Source organism: Xenopus tropicalis, chromosome 2 (assembly GCF_000004195.4).
Source record: "Xenopus tropicalis strain Nigerian chromosome 2, UCB_Xtro_10.0, whole genome shotgun sequence".
NCBI classification, from domain to species: Eukaryota; Metazoa; Chordata; class Amphibia; order Anura; family Pipidae; genus Xenopus; species Xenopus tropicalis.
The window spans coordinates 69,938,187-69,957,387 of NC_030678.2; the positions used below are offsets into that span (position 1 = coordinate 69,938,187).

General features: G+C 40.1%; 1 protein-coding gene across 2 annotated transcripts in view; it reads left to right on the top strand.

Annotated features, from left to right (window-relative positions):
* The first annotated feature begins 4,040 nt into the window (after window positions 1-4,040).
* mapk14 (mitogen-activated protein kinase 14) overlaps window positions 4,041-19,201 on the top strand; it is a 103,460-nt gene continuing 88,299 nt past the window's right edge. Inside the window, exons 1-2 of one of the 2 annotated variants that reach the window (XM_012959463.3) lie at window positions 4,041-4,342; window positions 14,374-14,503. In XM_012959463.3, coding sequence (XP_012814917.1) covers window positions 4,224-4,342; window positions 14,374-14,503 — 249 coding nt within the window. In that variant the 5' untranslated portion in view covers window positions 4,041-4,223. The remainder of the gene's footprint in view (window positions 4,343-14,373; window positions 14,504-19,201) is intronic. The other variant, NM_001005824.1, reaches the window with a different exon arrangement.

The window sequence follows — 19,201 nt, forward strand, 5'->3', positions numbered from 1 at the left end:
AATAAAATTTTTAACGCATGCTATAAATAGCGCACCTTTTAATGCACTTTGTGAATCAACCCTAGTATAGAAATTTTAAGAATAACTTCATACTCCAGTCTCTCATTATAACCACTGACTGGTTGCTAAGATAATTTTGATCAAAAAATAAAAAACAATTGCCTCAGAATATTTGGTCTCTTCATCATACTAAAAGTTAACTCAAAGGTGAACAACCCCTTTAAGTCTGCTAAAAGGTAGCAACCCTGTGGTACCCCTGTCCTTGGGGAGGGCCTTTGTACTGGGGTAAAGCTATTTGACTGTTTGAAAAAATCAGTCAAGCTGTCAGACCATTTATTTCAATGCACACAGTCCAAGCTATCAGACTATCCTTTTTTTTTTACGTCTCTTTTGCATGTATTGCTTAAATTTTTTTTCTCAATTTTGTGTCAGTTTGAGTATATTTAGAATGTTTTATTGTATGGTTTGCTGCTGTTTTTCAGAAAATATTGCATTATACATTCATATTCTGCCAAATTCTGTTACCAATAGCAACAGCAAAGCACATTTCCAGTGCATTTCACCACTAGTGCCATGAAGTTGACCCTCACCTGAGTCAGTCCACTTACTTTGGTGCAATTGTAACACTGTGCCAAACTTTGCACGTTACACAATGTTCTCCAACACATGTATCATCTTCTGTTACCAATAGCAACAGCAAAACACATTTACCCTGCATTTCACCACTATTGCCATGACGTTGACCCCCATCTGAGCCAGTCCACTTACTTTGGTGCAATTTCACTGTCAAAATTTACAGTAACACCAAATATATGGCTTCCTGGGGTGAACTTACTTTTTTGTTGATGTACCCCACACAAAATTAATTTAATGTATGGGTTTTGCAGTAGCTGAAATAACAGACCATATTGGGACATTTTTATTTTGGGGCCTCTACAGGTCACTTATTTAAACCTATGCACATTGGGTATCAAACTGTTCAATTGACCCGACTTTCATATTTAGGGTGTTCTATATTAGTAACTAATGATATGTGGGAGATAAGATGCTGCAAACTGAAAGCTTTCAGGTGTTTTTTGAGAAATGTCATCAAAATCACCAATTTTAGGAAAGCTTTGCAACTTGGTACTTTGGAGTAGAAAGACATGTTCCCATTTTAGATTCGGAGGAATGTGTACTTTCCAATAATATAAGGCTTTCTGGGGTAAGCATACTTTTTTGTAGTTTGACCCCACATAAAATTATGTAAATGTGTTGATTTTGCAAAAGCTGAAATGATAGATCAAATGGGGTATCTTCACCTTGGGGCCCCTACGTGCCGCATACTTAGGTAAACCTATGCATATTGGGCATCAAACTGTTCAGTGGACTTTATCTGGTAACCTTATGAGCTGTAGGAGATTAAGGTGCTACAGACTGGAAACTGGAACCATATATTTTTAGAAAGTACACATTCTGACAAGTCCAACATGGGTAAATACATGTTTCTACACCAAAGTAGAAAACTGCAAAGATAAAACCAAATCAGGAACAACAATGCAACACAATAAAACCACAACAAATTGTGCAAATCAATTAAATAACAAAATAAGAGATATGACAGTGTAATTAGTGCTCAAACTACCTGATCCAATAGTAACACTACCTAAATAAACAGTTTTTAGTGGAAAAACAAAAGCCTAAATGTTAAAATAAAGAAAGAAAAAAATCTCTGCACAAAAATGTACCTAGTACATATCTGGCCAATAGAGCATTTTCCTGTGAGCAGGTACCATGTGCATGCTTGGCAGGTAGAGGGTTAAAGCTGGCCATATACATAACAAAAATATTATGATCTACTTTGTCTTATTAAAATTAACAGCAATAAATATTCCAACACTGTTACAGGAAATTTCAACAATTAGGCTAATGCCAGACGAGGCATAGGACGGATATTTTCGGCAAGCGGAAAAGCGTTTGCTGAAAATTCCGCCCTACCCCTACTATATGTGCCTGCTCCCGAATGAATGAGATACGCTCGGGTGCAGGCACATGTAGCCGATATATGCATAGAAACGGGAGACTTTGCATTCTCTCGCATTTTCATGCGTATATCGGTTAAATGTGCCTGCACCCGAGCTTAATATACTACACTCATTTATCCAGAGGCTCCCAGTCGTTCCTATTCACTTATACACTTATGTAGTGGTGAACTATAAACTTAAGCTTAGACTTAGTGGTTTCTTATAACAAGCTAAAACGCTCACCAGATTAGACTACAGGTCCGGGTGCTTATACCCCAAACCTCTCGCTCTGTAAATATTCAATCTTCATTTTAATGCAGTTAATATACCACACACAATTGTGAACAGTTAGATATGCACTCACTGCTTCCTCTCAGTGGCCCGGGTGTGATGCCCCAGAACCACAGCAATGGAAAACACGACCTCAAATCAGGTGTAAGAACAGCACCGTCATGCACTCAACGGACTCCAGGACAGCGGTTGTAAAGCTTTAAAAGGCTTTATTCAAAGATCAAGACCTGATGCATTTCGTGTTTTACCACACGTATTTATAGGTACCTATGATTTGAGGTCCTGCACTCGAGCGTATCTCATTCATTCGGGTGCAGGCACATGTAGGAGGCGTAGGGCGGAATTTTCAGCAAGCGATTTTCCGCTTGCCGAAAAAATATCCACCCTACACCTCGTCTGGCATTAGCCTTAAGACCAAATTAGACTGACTGACTAAATTGTTTCAGTCGTCAATAAGAGGACTGAAACAGGTGGTGTTCAACTGCATTACTAACTTGCACCTGGACTGACTCAGGTGGGGGTCAACTTCACGGCACAAGTGGTGGAATGCACGGAAAATGTGTTTTGCTGTTGCTATTGGTAGCAGAAGATGGTACATTTGTTGGAGAACACTGTGTGTCGTGCAAAGTTTGGCACAGTGTTACAGTAAATTTTAACAGTTAAATTGCACCAAAGTAAATGGACTGACTGCAATTGGTAGCAGAACTTGGCAGAATATGAATGTATAATGCAATATTTTCTGCAAAACAGCAGCAAACAGTACAACAAAACATTCTAAATATATTTAAACTGACACAAAATTATCAAGAGAAAAAATGTAAGCAATGCATGCAAGAGAGATGTAAAAAAAAAAAAGAGTCTAATGGATTGACTGTGTGCATTGAAATAATTGGTCTGATAGCTTGACATTTTCTCAGTCTGATAGCTGATAGCAGTCTGTAGCTGTGTAAAGGTGGCCATACACGCACCGATATTATCGTACGAAACCTCGTAATCGGTGCGTGTATGGTATGTCAGCGAGCCGACCGATGTCGCAGGAAGCTGCTGAAATCGGTCGGCTCGTCGATCGCCAGGTTAGAAAATTTGGTCGGGCGCCATGGAAGGCGCCTGACCAAAATTCTCCCTTCAGAGCTGAATCGGCAGAAGGAGGTAGAAATCCTATTGTTTCTACCTCCTTACCTGCCGATTCAGCCCTGAATGGTGTGTGGCGGATCTGACGATGTTTCATGCGACCGATGGTCGTACAAAACATCGTCAGATCGCCACGTGTATGGCCAGCTTTAGTTGTATGGAAACCTATGATTACTGATACAAGCGTATCTGCAAGAAATCTGTTCACCCTGCTTGCATGGGTTTCCTCCTCATACACAGGTTTCCTGCCATTCGCCAAAAACATTACAAATGTTAATTAGCGAAACATAACAGTAACCACTAGTTTAAACTTCACGTAAAGTCGTATAAGGTAACCCATTTAGCTGTAATAAAACAACTCTATTAAAACCAACAGATCAAACTACGCCTTCAAAACGCCTCTAGTTTCAGGGCTACTTTTCACTGTGGCCTTAAAATAAATACACATCCAATAACTGCAAATAAACAGTACCAAGAATATACTGTAGAGTCAAAGAGAGGGAGCAAGCCCCCCGCAGAAAGTAAAATCCCTTATTCTTCCCTTAGGCACGCCCAGACAGTACAACCGACTAACAGCAATTGTTGGCAAATCTCTACTACTTGCGCAATTCTTACAGCGCCCAAAATCGCGAGAGCTTCACACATGCGCATTGTAAAGTTCGAAAGACCGAAGTTAAGGAAGTATCGCGGGATTTAATTTTAATGTAATCTTTTGCTACCGGTTACCGGAGAGCTTCGGCTTCAGTAAGGCTGCAGGCGCCCTTCCAGACCCACCCTTCTTAGGGTGCAGAGGAAAACATGTCATCCAATCAATCTTACGTCTTCTACAGACAAGAGCTTAACAAAACTTTGTGGGAGGTGCCTGATAGGTACCAAAACCTGACACCAGTGGGTTCTGGGGCCTACGGTTCCGTGTGGTGAGTGACAACTATTTCATCGAATGTTAAGCAAATTCTGCAGCACTACTTTTGTTTTTGAATCTTTTGTGGCTGCGCCATGAGGCTTCATTTTATATGTATATATATATATATATATATGAGCACAGTTGCACAATACTGCATATAGTATCGGATTTCTTTGCATGTTTGTAATCACGTGATATGTGGAACTGAAAAGTGCATGCAAGTAATAAGTTATTAAATAGTTTATCAAATAGACAGGCAAATTCTGTTGACATGTTTTTGCTTTTATGGGGTTAACACAGTGAGAATAGCAGCAGGTTGAATATTCTTATTGAAAGTCAGTAGGTAAAATATGATTGGCTGTTGGTGGCTCCGCCCAGTTCCCCCCCCCCCCCCTAACCTTGAACAGCAGTTACACCTGGTGCCTAACTCTGCAAAGTTTGGGGACCCTGGTTCTATTAATGTGAGAATGGCAGCAGGTTGAATTTCCGCCAAGTCAATAGGTAAAATCTGATTGTTTGTTCATTTTGAGCATCCAACAATCATCATATTTTCATTCAGACTGACCCCATGACTATGTGATTTAAGTTTGGGGAGTGTAGCCTCAAAGCTGTAATTGGCAGCAGTTTCGATTTCCCAATTAAAGTCATGGGGTGAAATTTGATTGGCTGTTGTTGACCCCTCCAACTTTGGGTCATCCACCAAATGTCGCTATTTCATTCGGGGTGACCCCATGATTGTTATTCAAGTCTAGGGGGGTGTCGGTTCAAACCTGTAAGAGTGGCAGCAGTTTAAAAATCTTCCCTGTCAAAGTCAATGGGAAAATTGGGGTGTTCAGAGCGGTGCCACAAAAAGACAGGGGGTGGGATCGCTTATATTTGTGCAGCAGGAGTCTGTTAGCATTAGAAGCTATAACTGATAGGCTGAGAAGGGACAGTCAGGTTGGCAAACACTCAGGTTTAGGAACTTCAAGTAACAATTACTTACAAAAGCAAACCTGTCGGTGAAAAATGATGAACAGGACCTATATGTAACTTTTTATGTACATTAATATTTTGAAAAGTAATTTTTTCATGTCAGTATCACTTTAATAGTATGTAGCTTCTGCTCTGCCCCAGGAAAATATGAAGTACAGAAAAATAAACAATTGTGATCATCTGTTTAAGTCGCTTCCCGATAAAGTACGTTAAGTACATTTTTTCACTCATTCATAAGTCCTGTGAGTGCTCCATGTTTTAATGTGGATAATAAATGCATTTAATATGTGCATACACATGCAAGCCTACCTATATGCTCACAAATATAAACTATATATACCTATACTAACTGTAGAAGTTAAGATCATCGCCTTGAATTTTATGCTTGTTCAAGAAATAATTTAAGCCACTCTTAAAGGACAATGAAAGGTTAATATAAATTAAAAGTAAGTCTAAAGGCATTCTTTTTAAGTATTTACTGCATATCTAAATACTGCTTGCTTCTCTGAGATATGGTGCTGGCAGCCTACAGCAGTGTGAAGACTACGGTGACATTACTGAAATCTCTCTGTCCTTCCTGTAGGCTGCCAGCGGCAGCCTTCCTATTCTCTGAGCATGTGTGTAACTTGATCCTGTCTCCTGTTCTGAGCTACACATGCCCACCAGCCAATCAGAAGCGGATCTGCCAGAGGGGAGGGGGGGAGGGAATGAAACACATTGTGTACATTATATATATATATATATATATATATATATATATAATGTACACAATACAATACAAGGTTGATAAGTAATTTAGATTGCCATAGATGGCAGTTTCAAAACCAGTGCATTAATTTTATAATCAACCCTGTAGCATCAGATTATATGACAAGCAAACTTTATTTTCTGCTTGATGATTTGCAAGGACCCCTAAGCTTAGATTTTTAAAAGCAGCCTAGAGCACACTAAGCAAAATCCAAGATGGCTTACTTCTCTAACAAGCCCTAGTGCTAGTCTAAGTATCTAAAATGTGGCATTGCTAGCCATATTCATTTTTAGGATTTAGTTTTTTAAAGGCGTTTACCTGCAGGTCACCTGTTCAATTTTTACATTGGGGTGTCAAAATGCCATGTACTTTGTTAATCCATACCACTGTGGTTATCAAACTATTAAAAAAACTATACTCTGGCATTAAAATGTATGATGTTGTGTTTTAGCTGGTAGGTACACATGGAAGAATAGACGCTGTAAAATGCAAACTTTGATCTGATTTTCAGAATTCTAATTCTTAAAATGAAACTAATTTAGCTTTATATTTTAGTACATGTATGGGATCTGTTATCCACAATGGATAAGGAGTCTTCATGTAATTTGGATCTTCATATCTTAAGTCTACTAAAAAAATATATATAAATTTGTCTTCCTCCAATAAGCATATCTTTAATCTTAGTTAGAATCAAGTACAAGGTACTGTTTTATTACTACAGAGAAATGGATATAATTTTTAAAAGTTAGAATTATTGCGGAATCAGTGGCAGATGGCCTTCCTGTAATTTGTTTTCTGGATAGGTTTCCGGATAACAGATGCCATACCTGATTTGAAATATATATATTTTTAATGTTTTAGGTATCTATAGTCCTATATCATGTGGAACTGGGCAAAATCAGAAAAAAAGTGTTTTCTAAGTAAACTAGATGTTGCATCCCTGAAAATTAAATTAAATTTATTTAAAAAAAAAATAAAAAAATGTAAAAAGTATACGCTGTATACTAAAAATGTTCTGGAAGTTCAAGAATTAAAGGGTAAGGAAGGGTAAAAGTCACTTACCTTTTACCTCAGGCCCGGGGTAGCTGCCAGCCAGCAATCCTGTTTCTTCTCTCTTCTATCTTTGGGATCCCAGGGCCAGTGCATGCGCAGTAGAGTGAAACAGCAAGCTTTTCGGCTTTTCGCTCTACTGCATATGCAAAAGCGGCGCGAAGAAAGAAGAGGATCGCTGGCTAGCAGTTACCCCGGGCTGGTGTGGTTTTCTCCTAGCAGGAGGACCAGCCTGGAGTTATAAGGTAAGCAATTTCAATCACTGGAGGGCGTGTTTAGTAATCTGATCTTAGAACAACTGAGCATGCCCACAAGCCAACAGCCAAAGCAAATTCCTGAGGGGGGGCCGAGTGGGTTAGAGGAGAAGAAGAAAATCTAAGTGATAAAGGGGACACTGCAGCCTTACTATTAACATCTGGACAACCAGAGTGGCAGGTATTGAAAGATTTCAAAGAGGCTGTTCACTGATTAAATTTTTGTGTGTGGGGTTTACATGTCCTTTAAGGAAAAACTGATCAAAAGCTTTTCAGCACACAAGTAGTTTGTTAGGCACCTTTCTGTCCAGCACTGCAGGAGTTAAGGAGCTGGGATGCAACTGGCCAATCAGGAGGATAGGTTATATGTAGCCCTCCCACTCATTGGCAAGTTGCCAGTGCAATTCATTACTTGTTACAAGTTGCTGCATGTTGTTTTGCTCCTGTTAGAAAGTAACTGTTACTCTGTTGCCAGTCACCCCGATTCCTTCCCGCTCGGCTATTTCACGGGGCGGTGCTCGGCTATTAACAGCGGCGTTTCTGCGCTAATTAGACAGCCCACTCAGGCTTCCACACTCCGGTGCTCATTCCTGCAACCGGGCTCTTTGTAAACCCTAACAGTTTGCACTGGCCGAAATGGAGTCCGCAGGATCTGAGCAGGCACTGGTAACCCTTTCCCAGCAAGTGTCAGTGTTAGCCCAAGCAGTGCAGTCCTTGCAGAATCAGATGCAGCAACGGCAAGGGCAGAATTTGCCCTTGGCGGGGGATTCCTTATCTAAGGTGCCATGGCCGGATAAATTTAAGGGTGACCGGTCTCAGTTTAAGGGATTTGTCAACCAGTGCAAATTAATTTTCCATCTGCAACCCCGGCGGTACCCCACTGAGAGAGCGAAAGTGGGATTTATTCTCACACTTCTGTCAGGAGCGGCCCTGGCCTGGGCTTCACCTTATTTAGAGCATCAGAGCCCTCTTTTGGGTAATCTGGAAGCCTTCCTTCAGGCTATGCAAGTTATATTTGATGACCCTAATCACACAGTCACTGCTGAGACCTCCCGTTTAAATCTGGTACAGGGGGCCGGTTCGGTAGCTGAATATGCTGCCGTTCCGTAGATGGGTTGCTGACACCTCTTGGTATGAGGCAGCTCAGCGTTTCCATTTCAGAAAGGGGTTATCAGAGGCTGTGAAGAACGAGCTGGCCAGGGTTGACCCGCCTGAGGGTCTTAATAATTTTGTTGCCTTGTGCATTAAGATTGATAGACGCTGGTCTGAGAGACAGCGCGAGCATCAGGGATGTTCCTCTCAGCCGGTTGTTTCCCAAGGTGCCTCTAGTCTGTTATATGACAGTTCAACTTTAGACACTGAGCCAATGCAGCTGGGTTTCATTCGGGATCCCCTGTCAGCACTAGAGAGGGAAAGAAGGAGAGGGAATAATTTGTGCCTCTACTGTGGGGGTCCGGGCCATTTTTCAGTTAACTGTCCCAAGAAGGGCAGGAGTGATGTGAGGAAGCAGAAGGATTCAATTGGAAGTAGGTTCAAGCAGTTACCTTCCTTTTCCTTAACCACCCAAGAGCTGCCTCCCTCCAAGTGCCTTCTATTGTCTATCTCGTTACAGGTAGGAAATAGAATTATGACTGGAACTGCTCTGGTGGACTCGGGTGCCTGGGGGAATTTCATATCTCCTGGGATGGTTGACAAGATGGGGTTGGTTAGCGTTCCAAAGGATACCCCTGTGGCCATTGAGGTGGTGGATGGTTCCCTTCTTCGTTCCGGTCCGATTATACATCATGTTCCAGACATCATCCTGCATATTGGGCATTTTCATTGTGAATTGATTTCTTTTGATATTGTTCCTAATTTGTCTTTTGAAATAATTCTTGGTTACCCCTGGTTATTAAAGCAGAACCCAGTGATTAATTGGAGGGAAGGTACAGTGTCCTTCAAGCCTCCTAAAAATGGTACCCAGAGTGTAGGGGCCTTTCTTCATGAGGGTTCACGAATTGCAGTTGTACGGCTTTATGTACACTTATGTAACACTTCTGGTACGTTACAATGAGTTCCTTGATGTATTTGATAAGAAGGAAGCGGATAAACTGCCGCCTCATAGGACATATGACTGCCCAATAGATTTGTTACCGGGTTCTAAGATCCCGTTTGGGTGTGTTTACAACCTATCAGAACCAGAACTCATAGAGTTAAAGTGTTATCTACAGGAAAACCTGGAGAAGGGGTTTATCTGGCCCTCTAATTCCCCTGTGGGGGCCCCCATCTTCTTTGTTAAAAAGAAGGATGGTTCCTTAAGGCCCTGTATAGATTATCGAGAACTTAATCGAATCACGATCAAGAATAGATATCCCATTCCCCTGGTCTCACAACTGCTGGATCATCTTGGATCTGCTAAGATTTTCACTAAGCTTGATCTCAGGGGAGCTTAAAATCTTGTGAGAATTAGACAGGGAGATGAATGGAAGACGGCATTTAGGACCAGATATGGTCATTATGAATATTTAGTTATGCCATTTGGGCTTTCTAACGCTCCTGCAGCTTTTCAATTTTTGGTAAATTACATTTTCCGGGATCTTTTAGATCAGTACGTTATAGTTTTTCTTGATGATATATTAATTTTCTCCAGTAACCTTGAGGAACATAGGTGGCACATAACGGAAATCCTTCCCAGATTAAGGGCTCACCATCTTTATGCTAAGTTGGATAAGTGCAAAGTCGAAACGATGCATATTAATTTCCTTGGGTTTGAGATCTCCCATAAGAGAATTAAGATGGATGAGAGCAAGGTATCAGCAGTTCTCCAATGGCCTGTTCCTACTAGTATTAAAGAAGTTCAATGATTCATTGGCTTCGCCAATTTCTATCGGAGATTTATTAAGAATTTTTCTGCCATTACTGCACCCATTACCCAATTTACCCATAAAGGTAGTTCCTTTTCTTGGACTTTGGCAGCACAGGAAGCCTTTGATGAACTTAAGAAGAGATTCACAATGGCACCAATCCTAGTTCATCCGGTTCTTTCAAAGCCCTTCATTGTGGAGACGCCTCAGATGTGGCCATTGGTGCAGTATTATCTCAGCGTCATGGTCCGAAGGAATTGCTACATCCTTGTGCGTTTCTTTTGATGAAATTAACTAATACGGAAAGACACTACGAAATCGGGAATAAAGAGCTTCTGGCGTACTTTCTGCAGAAGATCAATCTGTCCCTGATGTTTTTTTTGGAGAGAAGTGGCTTCTTTGCTGCCCTTTTTGACACCAGGCCATCTTCCAAAAGTCTTCGCCTCACTGTGCGTGCAGATGCGCTCACAACTGCCTGCTGCCATTTCTGAGCAAGCTCTGCACTGGTGGCACTCCGCTGAATCCTCTTTAAGAGACGATCCTGGCACTTGCTGGGCTTTCTTGGATGCCCTGAAGCCTTCTTAACAAGAATTGAACCTCTTTCCTTGAAGTTCTTGATGATCCTATAAATTGTTGATTTAGGTGCAATCTTAGTAGCCACAATATCCTTGCCTGTGAAGCCATTTTTATGCAACGCAGTGATGGCTGCACACGTTTCTTTGCAGGTCACCATGGTTAACAATGGAAGAACAATGATTTCAAGCATCACCCTCCTTTTAAAATGTCAAGTCTGCCATTCTAACCCAATCAGCCTGACATAATGATCTCCAGCCTTGTGCTCGTCAACATTCTCAACTGAGTTAACAAGACGATTACTGAAATGATCTCAGCAGGTCCTTTAATGACAGCAATGAAATGCAGTGGAAAGGTTTTTTTGGGATTAAGTTAATTTTCATGGCAAAGAAGGACTATGCAATTCATCTGATCACTCTTCATAACATTCTGGAGTATATGCAAATTGCTATTATAAAAACTTAAGCAGCAACTTTTCCAATTTCCAATATTTATGTAATTCTCAAAACTTTTGGCCACGACTGTATATACGGACCACAAGAACTTGGAGTATTTAAAATCAGTTAAGAGGCTGAATACCAGGCAGGCTCGTTGGGCCTTATTCTTTTCCCAATTCAATTTCGTAGTTACCTACCGCCCTGCATCATGTAATAGGAAAGCAGACTCTTTTTCCAGGTCTATTTCAAGGGAACCAATGCTCCCTAAGTCTGAAGTTCCTATCTTGGAAAGGAGATGCTTCCTTTTTTCACAAGTACATGTGGATCTGTGGAGTCAGATCAGGAACTCACAATCCAGGGACTCTGAAACCAGACTTCTTGCCAGTTCAGGATCATTGATCCACCGTGGTGAATTTTATTGCCATGATAGTTGTATTTTCGTTCCGTCTGATCTGAGGAAGAAGGTTATTTCTTTGGTTCATGATTCCGTAGTTGCAGGCCATCCTGGAATCGGGAAGACAAAGAGTCTAGCGGGTAGATACTTTTGGTGGCCCAAGATGCATCTGGATATCTGCGACTATGTTGTGTCATGTTCAATCTGTGCAAGAAATAAGGCTGTCAGGAAGTCACCTGCAGGCTTGTTGGTACCCTTGCCGGTTCCTAGTCGTCCGTGGGGGTCAATTGCATTCGATTTTATTGTCAACCTTCCTCCATCGACAGGGTTTGATGGTGGTGGTGGACAGGTTGACGAAAATGGCGCACTTCATTCCCATTAAGGGGCTTCCATCTGCTTCTTTTACAGCTGAGTTGGTGATGCGAGAAGTCTTCAGATTACATGGTTCCCCAGATATGGTTATTTCGGAGAGAGGAACTCAGTTCACTTCTAGCTTCTGGCGAGAATTTTGCAGACTGTTGGATGTTAAAGTCTGCTTATCCTCTGCTTACCACCCTCAATCGAACGGTCAAACGGAAAGGGTTAACCAAATACTTGAACAGTGTTTGCGGTGCTTTGTCACCTTCCTTCAGTATGATTGGTTCTCTTATGTACATACTGCAGAATTTGCCTATAACAATTCTACTCAATCCTCTACAAATCAATCTCCTTTTTATGTGAATTATGGCTACCACCCATCAATCCTGCCGCAAACCCCCGGATCATCCTCTCTGCCTGCTGTGATGAATAGGGTTGAGTTTTAACACCAACTCCAAGACAGGCTTATCCAGAAGCTGAAGGGTATGCAGGAACGAGCAAAGAAGTTTGCAGATTCTAAGAGATCTCCAGAACCAACATTTGCAGTCGGAGATAAAGTGTGGCTGACTAATAAGAATCTGCGTCTCAAGATTCCGTCACCTAAATTGGGGCCGAAATTTTTGGGACTTTTTCGTGTGTTGACACAGATTAATCCAGTAACTTACCGCCTTGAATTACTCGCTACACTGAAGGTACACCCAGTGTTTCATGTCTGCCTCCTCAAGAACATTCACGCGGGTCGACTACTTGCGGAGTTTCATCGGCTACATCCAGATAGGCCGGATCAGCCAGTGCCCAGAGGGCACTCCTGAGGTGAGGGGGGGTGATGTTAGGCACCTTTCTGTCCAGCACTGCAGGAGTTAAGGAGCTGGATGGTAGGCACCTTTCTGTCCAGCACTGCAGGAGTTAAGGAGTTGGGATGCAACTGGCTATATGTAGCCCTCCCACTCATTGGCAAGTTGCCAGTGCAATTCGTTACTTGTAGTTACAAGTTGCTGCATGTTGTTTGGCTCCTATTAGAAAGTAACTGTTATTCCGTTGCCAGTTACCTCCGAGGAGGAGGAGGAGGAGGAGGAGTAGCGAGCAGAGCAGGGACTGACTGCCTGTGACATCGCAAAGCCCCACCCACCCTCTGCATATTCACTGCACTTTGAGTAGCTGAGACTCTGTTACTGAATTCTATCAGTGCCAGCTGCCCCAGGTACATACTGAAGAGTTTAAACTGGAAGCTTGCAAAAGGTCTGGGTAGAGCACAGTTTTCAAACAGTTATGGACATACTTGAAGCACTTACTTCCATTTTACATTATTTGACATGGTTTAGTGCATTGTAAAAATGTATGGTATATGTCCCCTTTAAAACAAGATAGTAGAAGTCAGTTCTCCCAGCTGCTTCTGCTACATTGTTTCAGGAGTCAAAGCCATAGGTATAGCTATCAGTAAGTGTCCCTTTAACAGCCTTTCCCTTGAACCATCATTTATTAATGGGCAGTGTGCTCCCTCAGAGATCACACAACCAGAAAAATGCAGCTTTGTAATGTGGAAGCAAAAGGCAGAACTCTGTCCATTAATTGGCAACCTAGCATATATGTGGGCCTCGGCTTGTTTGTGTGCACTGTGAATCCCATGATCCCGGGAGGTGGCCCTTAATTCTTAAAATGGCAGTTTTCTATTTAGCATTACCCAATAGCACATACTACAGTACTGCTTTATCTACTACTGAGAAAAAGGAAATCCGCTTTAAAATTCTGAATTTTATTTAAATGGAGTCTATGGGAGATGGCCTTTATGTAATTCGGAGCTTTCTGGATAACGGGTTTCCTAAAAAGGGATCTCATACCTGTACTAAAAAAGTATATTTTTATGAAAATGGTTTATTTAGATTTTACAGGGTTTTACATATGAGCTTGTTTATGCAATATATTATACCTACATTGTTTGGGGGGTGCAGTTTTCCTTTAATTTGTTAAGCTGATGTTTTTCTATGCTGAAAAAAACATACTGGCCTTGGGTACCTTATATGTAAGGTCCTTTCATACTAACTTTGATATTTTTCCCAAACATTCTTTGCAAAGATCTCAGTGCAAGTGCAGTAGAACATGGTTGGACATTTGACTTTACTGCATATGCACTGGTCCCGACTCACCAAAACTGATGCAAGGGTAGCTTAGTAGTGCACATACCCAGCCCATGGAACCCCTGGGAAATTCATCATAATTAATTCTGCACCATCCAGGAATTTCCTAACCCTGCCCTCCTGGGCTACATATTCACTGCAGTTTAGGAACCACTTCCTGATTTATAGGTTAATGTGTTGTGTATATTGTGATATACAGTTCATACTTATCATTTTTCTTCTTTAAATGAATTGTAATATTAACTTTTTTTTCTTTTTTACATTTTTTTGTCATACAGTTCAGCATTTGACACTAGGACAGAATTGCGTGTTGCTGTGAAAAAGCTCTCTCGGCCCTTTCAGTCCATAATTCATGCCAAGCGAACATACAGAGAACTCCGTCTGCTTAAGCATATGAAGCATGAGAATGTGAGTTTCAATTTAAATAACACTTCCTCACACCACAATACAGCAGTGATGTTTTACTAGTGTGTTTGGTTGGTTAAAGCAATATAAGGCATATAAAAAGTCTGTGCAGCCCTGGCAAATAACGGGATTTGTTTAATAATAATAAAAAAAAAAAACCAAGATAAATTGTTTCAGAACTTATTCCACCTTTATTGTAATATTGCAATTTATACAAAAAAGCTGAAAAGAAATCAGAAACAGTTTAGTGAAAAAAAAAAAATCATACCAAAACCTGGTTGCAATGTGTACAGTGAAGAAATGAATTACCTGCTATTTATTTTTTATGCAAGACATGCTAATCTTTCTGTTGTATTCTGTATACTTTATTAAGGTATTGATAATTTAAAAATTAGCATTTTGTCACAATAGTATTATTAATACTTAATAGTAAAATGAATGGTGCAGAATTGGACAAACTGGTGTAGAATATATAATGATGAAGGTGAAAACTAACTTAGATTTCAATGAAATATATGTATATATTTATTGCACGTTTCACGGACAAAAAACATACTAACATATCTTCCCAGACGTGGCATTTTGATGCCGTATTTCACAAGACACTTTAGTCTTTTCCTTCATCTTTGCTCTAAGGTTGAATTGTGTATATGTAGCTTTGCAAAGGGAAAGAAGCACACCAGTTGTGTCGGCAATGCCTTTAAATCATTTATTTGCAGAAATGAGCAAAACAGCACAAGCTTTCGGGGGTGACCCCTTCTTCAGGTGCAATACATGTTGACTGAATTGTGTATATGACAGCAGACAGCATCTGCCATAGACAGAGGGTTACACATTCATAAGAACGGGATGCAGACAGGATTTTGCATTTGGACCTGCACTATTATTCTTGAGCACATAGCAGGCTTTCAGGCATATGGTAATAGAAAAAAGGGAGGGGTATGTCTCTGGGTTAAGGATGATTTGAACCACATTAAAAATAAAAAAATGTAAAGGTGTTTTCTAGGAATTAAGTTGAATCACTTTGGGTTCTTTGTTGCCCATTGGATAGGTGATCTCCTGCAGATGACAACACTATGGGGCACATTTACAAAAGCACGAACACTCTGAGTGTATTTTTGCCAAATTTTTCAGGCGTCCGCACAACTTTTTCGTACGCTTGCGTGAAAAAAACGGAAAGTTTTACCCCTGTTTACAATGGTTCGGTACGAAAATTTCATGACTTTCGGATCGCCAATACGATATTATCATGACTAATACAATTTTTTCGTAAGCATTTTCAGGGTAATTTGCGATCTTATGAAATTTTCGTTTCCAATCCAAATTTTTCCCATTCGGGATTCGAATTCGTGGACTAGTAAATCTGCCCCTAAATGTCATTTTGCCCATGGGGTAATGTTAAACAGTGCATGACATTACTTTAAATAATTAGCAATTGTAATTATGCTTAACTAAAATTACATAGCACTATAGCACTAACTGCTACTGACCCAACGAAAATTATGTTATAATGGATTTAGTGATTTCTAAATACCTATATGAAATTACTAATGCAAATCTGGTTACTAGTGAAATGTTTAAAGGATATATAAACCCCACCCACAGCTCAGATTACTAAACACACCCAAATGTAACTGATGATGTGTCGGAGGTAAAATGACCACCGGGTGAAAGCTGCTACTTGTTTGGTGTAATGGTGCTGGCCTAGGTTGCTGGCCACCTAAAACCTAATGTCTCACATGGAGATTAGTTGCTATAATTTAAAAAAAAAAAAAAAGTCTTTCCTTTTGTTTTTAAATGTAAATTAATAGGATTCTCCAGTGCCTAAACCAGCAATATTACTTTGAATCGCATATCACTCCAAAACGCCATGAGACCCTTTTCTGAGCGATGTCATAAAGAAAGCATTGCCATTCAAAATTATTTTAATCGCTGAAAGGAAAACCCATAGGGCTGGAAGTGGCTGCAATTGTATGCAAATTTTCCCCATGCCACAGCACCTCCTGTCCGGAGCGGTAAATTTGTATAATATCATGGCGACTCGTCATATGGTTTATTCGTTTTTGAAAGCATGCCTGTGAAAATATGCCAATAGTTATGAATAAATTTGATATGGAAAAATTAATCGATCTTGTGGAGGGGTGCCCAGGACTGTATCTCATCGATTTGCCTTCATACTGCAATAAGCATAACAGAAAACTTTGTGGCATAAGGAAGGGCTTTATCCGACAATTTCAGGCTGAATGTTAGTTTTAGATAGTTGCATTTATATATACGATCGATATCTGGACGTTCATCAGAATAAAACTAAAATGTGACTGTTTATGCCCACCTTAAGGCTAATGTCCCATGGGGAGATTAGTCGCTACAATTTTTAAAAGGCGTGTTCCAGCGACAACTTGTTCCTTTTGTTAATAGGAATCTCCATTACCTAAACCAACGATACTACTTCAAATCGCATATCTCTCTGAAACTCTGAGACCCATAAAGAAAGCATTTCCATTCAAAATTATTGTAATCGCTAGAAGGAAACCCATAGGTCGGAAAGTCACAATTGTATGCAAATTTTCCCCTTGCCACAGGACCACCTTTCCGGGGCGGAAAATTTGTAATATGTTGTCATGGCTACTCTTCATATGATTTATCCGCTTTTGAAAGCACGACTGTGAAAATACACTGCAAAAACAGAACTGAAGATGCCAATAGTTACGAATAATTTTGATATGGAAAAGTTAATCGATCTTGTGAAGGAGCGCCAGGACTGTATTTCATCGATTTGTCCTCATACAACAATAAGCATAACAGAAAACTTTTGTGGCATGAAGTGGCAGAAAACCTCATTCAAGGATGGGCAAATCTTTCAGAGGAGGAAAAGAATTGTAAAGGTAAATGCTTTCAAAACTATTTTTTCTGTTAATACTGTGTGGTAGGTTGTCAAAATAGGTTCTGGTATTTCCATTTCCATCCATAGATTGACAGTCTGGGCATTTGCTTATGTAAAATTATTCTTTCCTTTATACAGAGGTCCAAATAGCTCCCCCCCCCCCCCCTCTGGCATTTGCCGAAATCCCGAGATTGAGAGTCTGTGGCTGGTTATAAAAATGTAAAGTTATGGCTTCTTTATCCACTTGGCATACATGTTGTAACAGTATACACTTTTCCCCCATTCACAGTGAAAGAAATGCAAATACAATGAAAGAACATAAAGGACTACTATCAATGTAAGGCCGCTGCCCAAAAAAGGATTCTCGTAGTGGGGCATCTCCGTCCAGAAGAAAACAATAAGGCTACACAGATAGGCCTTACTGTAATTACAGTAAGTTCTATAAACATTTGATATGCTAAATCTTGTTGAAGTAAGCAACACTATCTGCCTTCCCAAACAAAATGGCCTTTTTTTAATGCCATGCCAACTTTCTGGATAACAGGTTTACGGATATGGGATCCTATACCTGTAGTATGTCTGGCATGGAGGCACATAAAAGAGTTAAGCTTATGAAGACACACCAGAATTCTCTTTTTCACTGGCTTACTGCCATCTCTAATGATGGTGCCTCGGGCACGGAGACATATACTTCAAGTCGAGGTTTTGAAACTTATTTACAAATATATTCCGCAATGTAATGCCTCTTTAGGTGCATCGCAACCACCGCACCATTATCCAATACCTTCACCAACACAAAATGCTTGTCACCCCTATCAATACCCTTCAACATGGGATCATTCCCAAAACTCATCTTTTACAGATCTGTAATATTACATTGTTCATTTATAAATAGTTTTGATATCATATTTTGGAATGCTTCTGCACAAAATGTTTGCACTTAACAAAAGTGTTACAAAAGGGCCTGCGGTCAGAAAGTGAGTTAATGCCCACCGTGTTGACACAGTTCTGGAACTATATGTGAACTGATGCTGGGTGCATAACGTATGTCACTGGGTATATAACATCAGGGAATTGAGAAGTGAAAACTTTGTATTTTTGTATTTTTTTGGATGAAAGTATTTTGTATATAATAAACAAGCAAATTGACGCTGGCGTTTATGAAATATGAAATACTCAGAGACAAATTTACCTTGCATCAGTGTCTTTAAAGGAATGTTTATTGTATGTAATTCCCAGTAAAATCTTTATATAGTATGATTTATTTCTCTCTTATATTCAGAGTTGCTAGTCTGTTCATTAATGTCCTATTTATGCTTACAACCTTGCAGAAAACCCTAGCAGTACCAACTTTCATAGTGTAAAGAATTAAATGCTGTTGCCATTGCTCAACATCTCACACAAAAGTTATTTTTTTATTGTTTATTAAACAGGCAATTGTATTCAAAACCAGAATAAAATTTTCTATGCAATTTTTTATTTAATGAGAAAAAAATATCAAAAATACTAGCATGTATCCTAAATCCTATTGAACTGCAAAGGTATTGCACCATCTGGAGACCGTCATTTTTATATTGTTCACTAACCCTCATTCCTCCTGTGGGACCTCTAACAGGGGGGGCCAATTAGCATCAGGAATTTCATTAGTTAGAGCTTCTTTTAAATTGTATTCATCCTGAACACAAACAAAGTTGTGTAGGACACAAGTTTTTGTATTAGTGTCCACAAAATCAGGTTCCAAATGTATAGCTGAATGGAATACACACCATTTGTTTGAGAGAATAACAAAAGCACACTTACCCACTCGCCATGCTCTT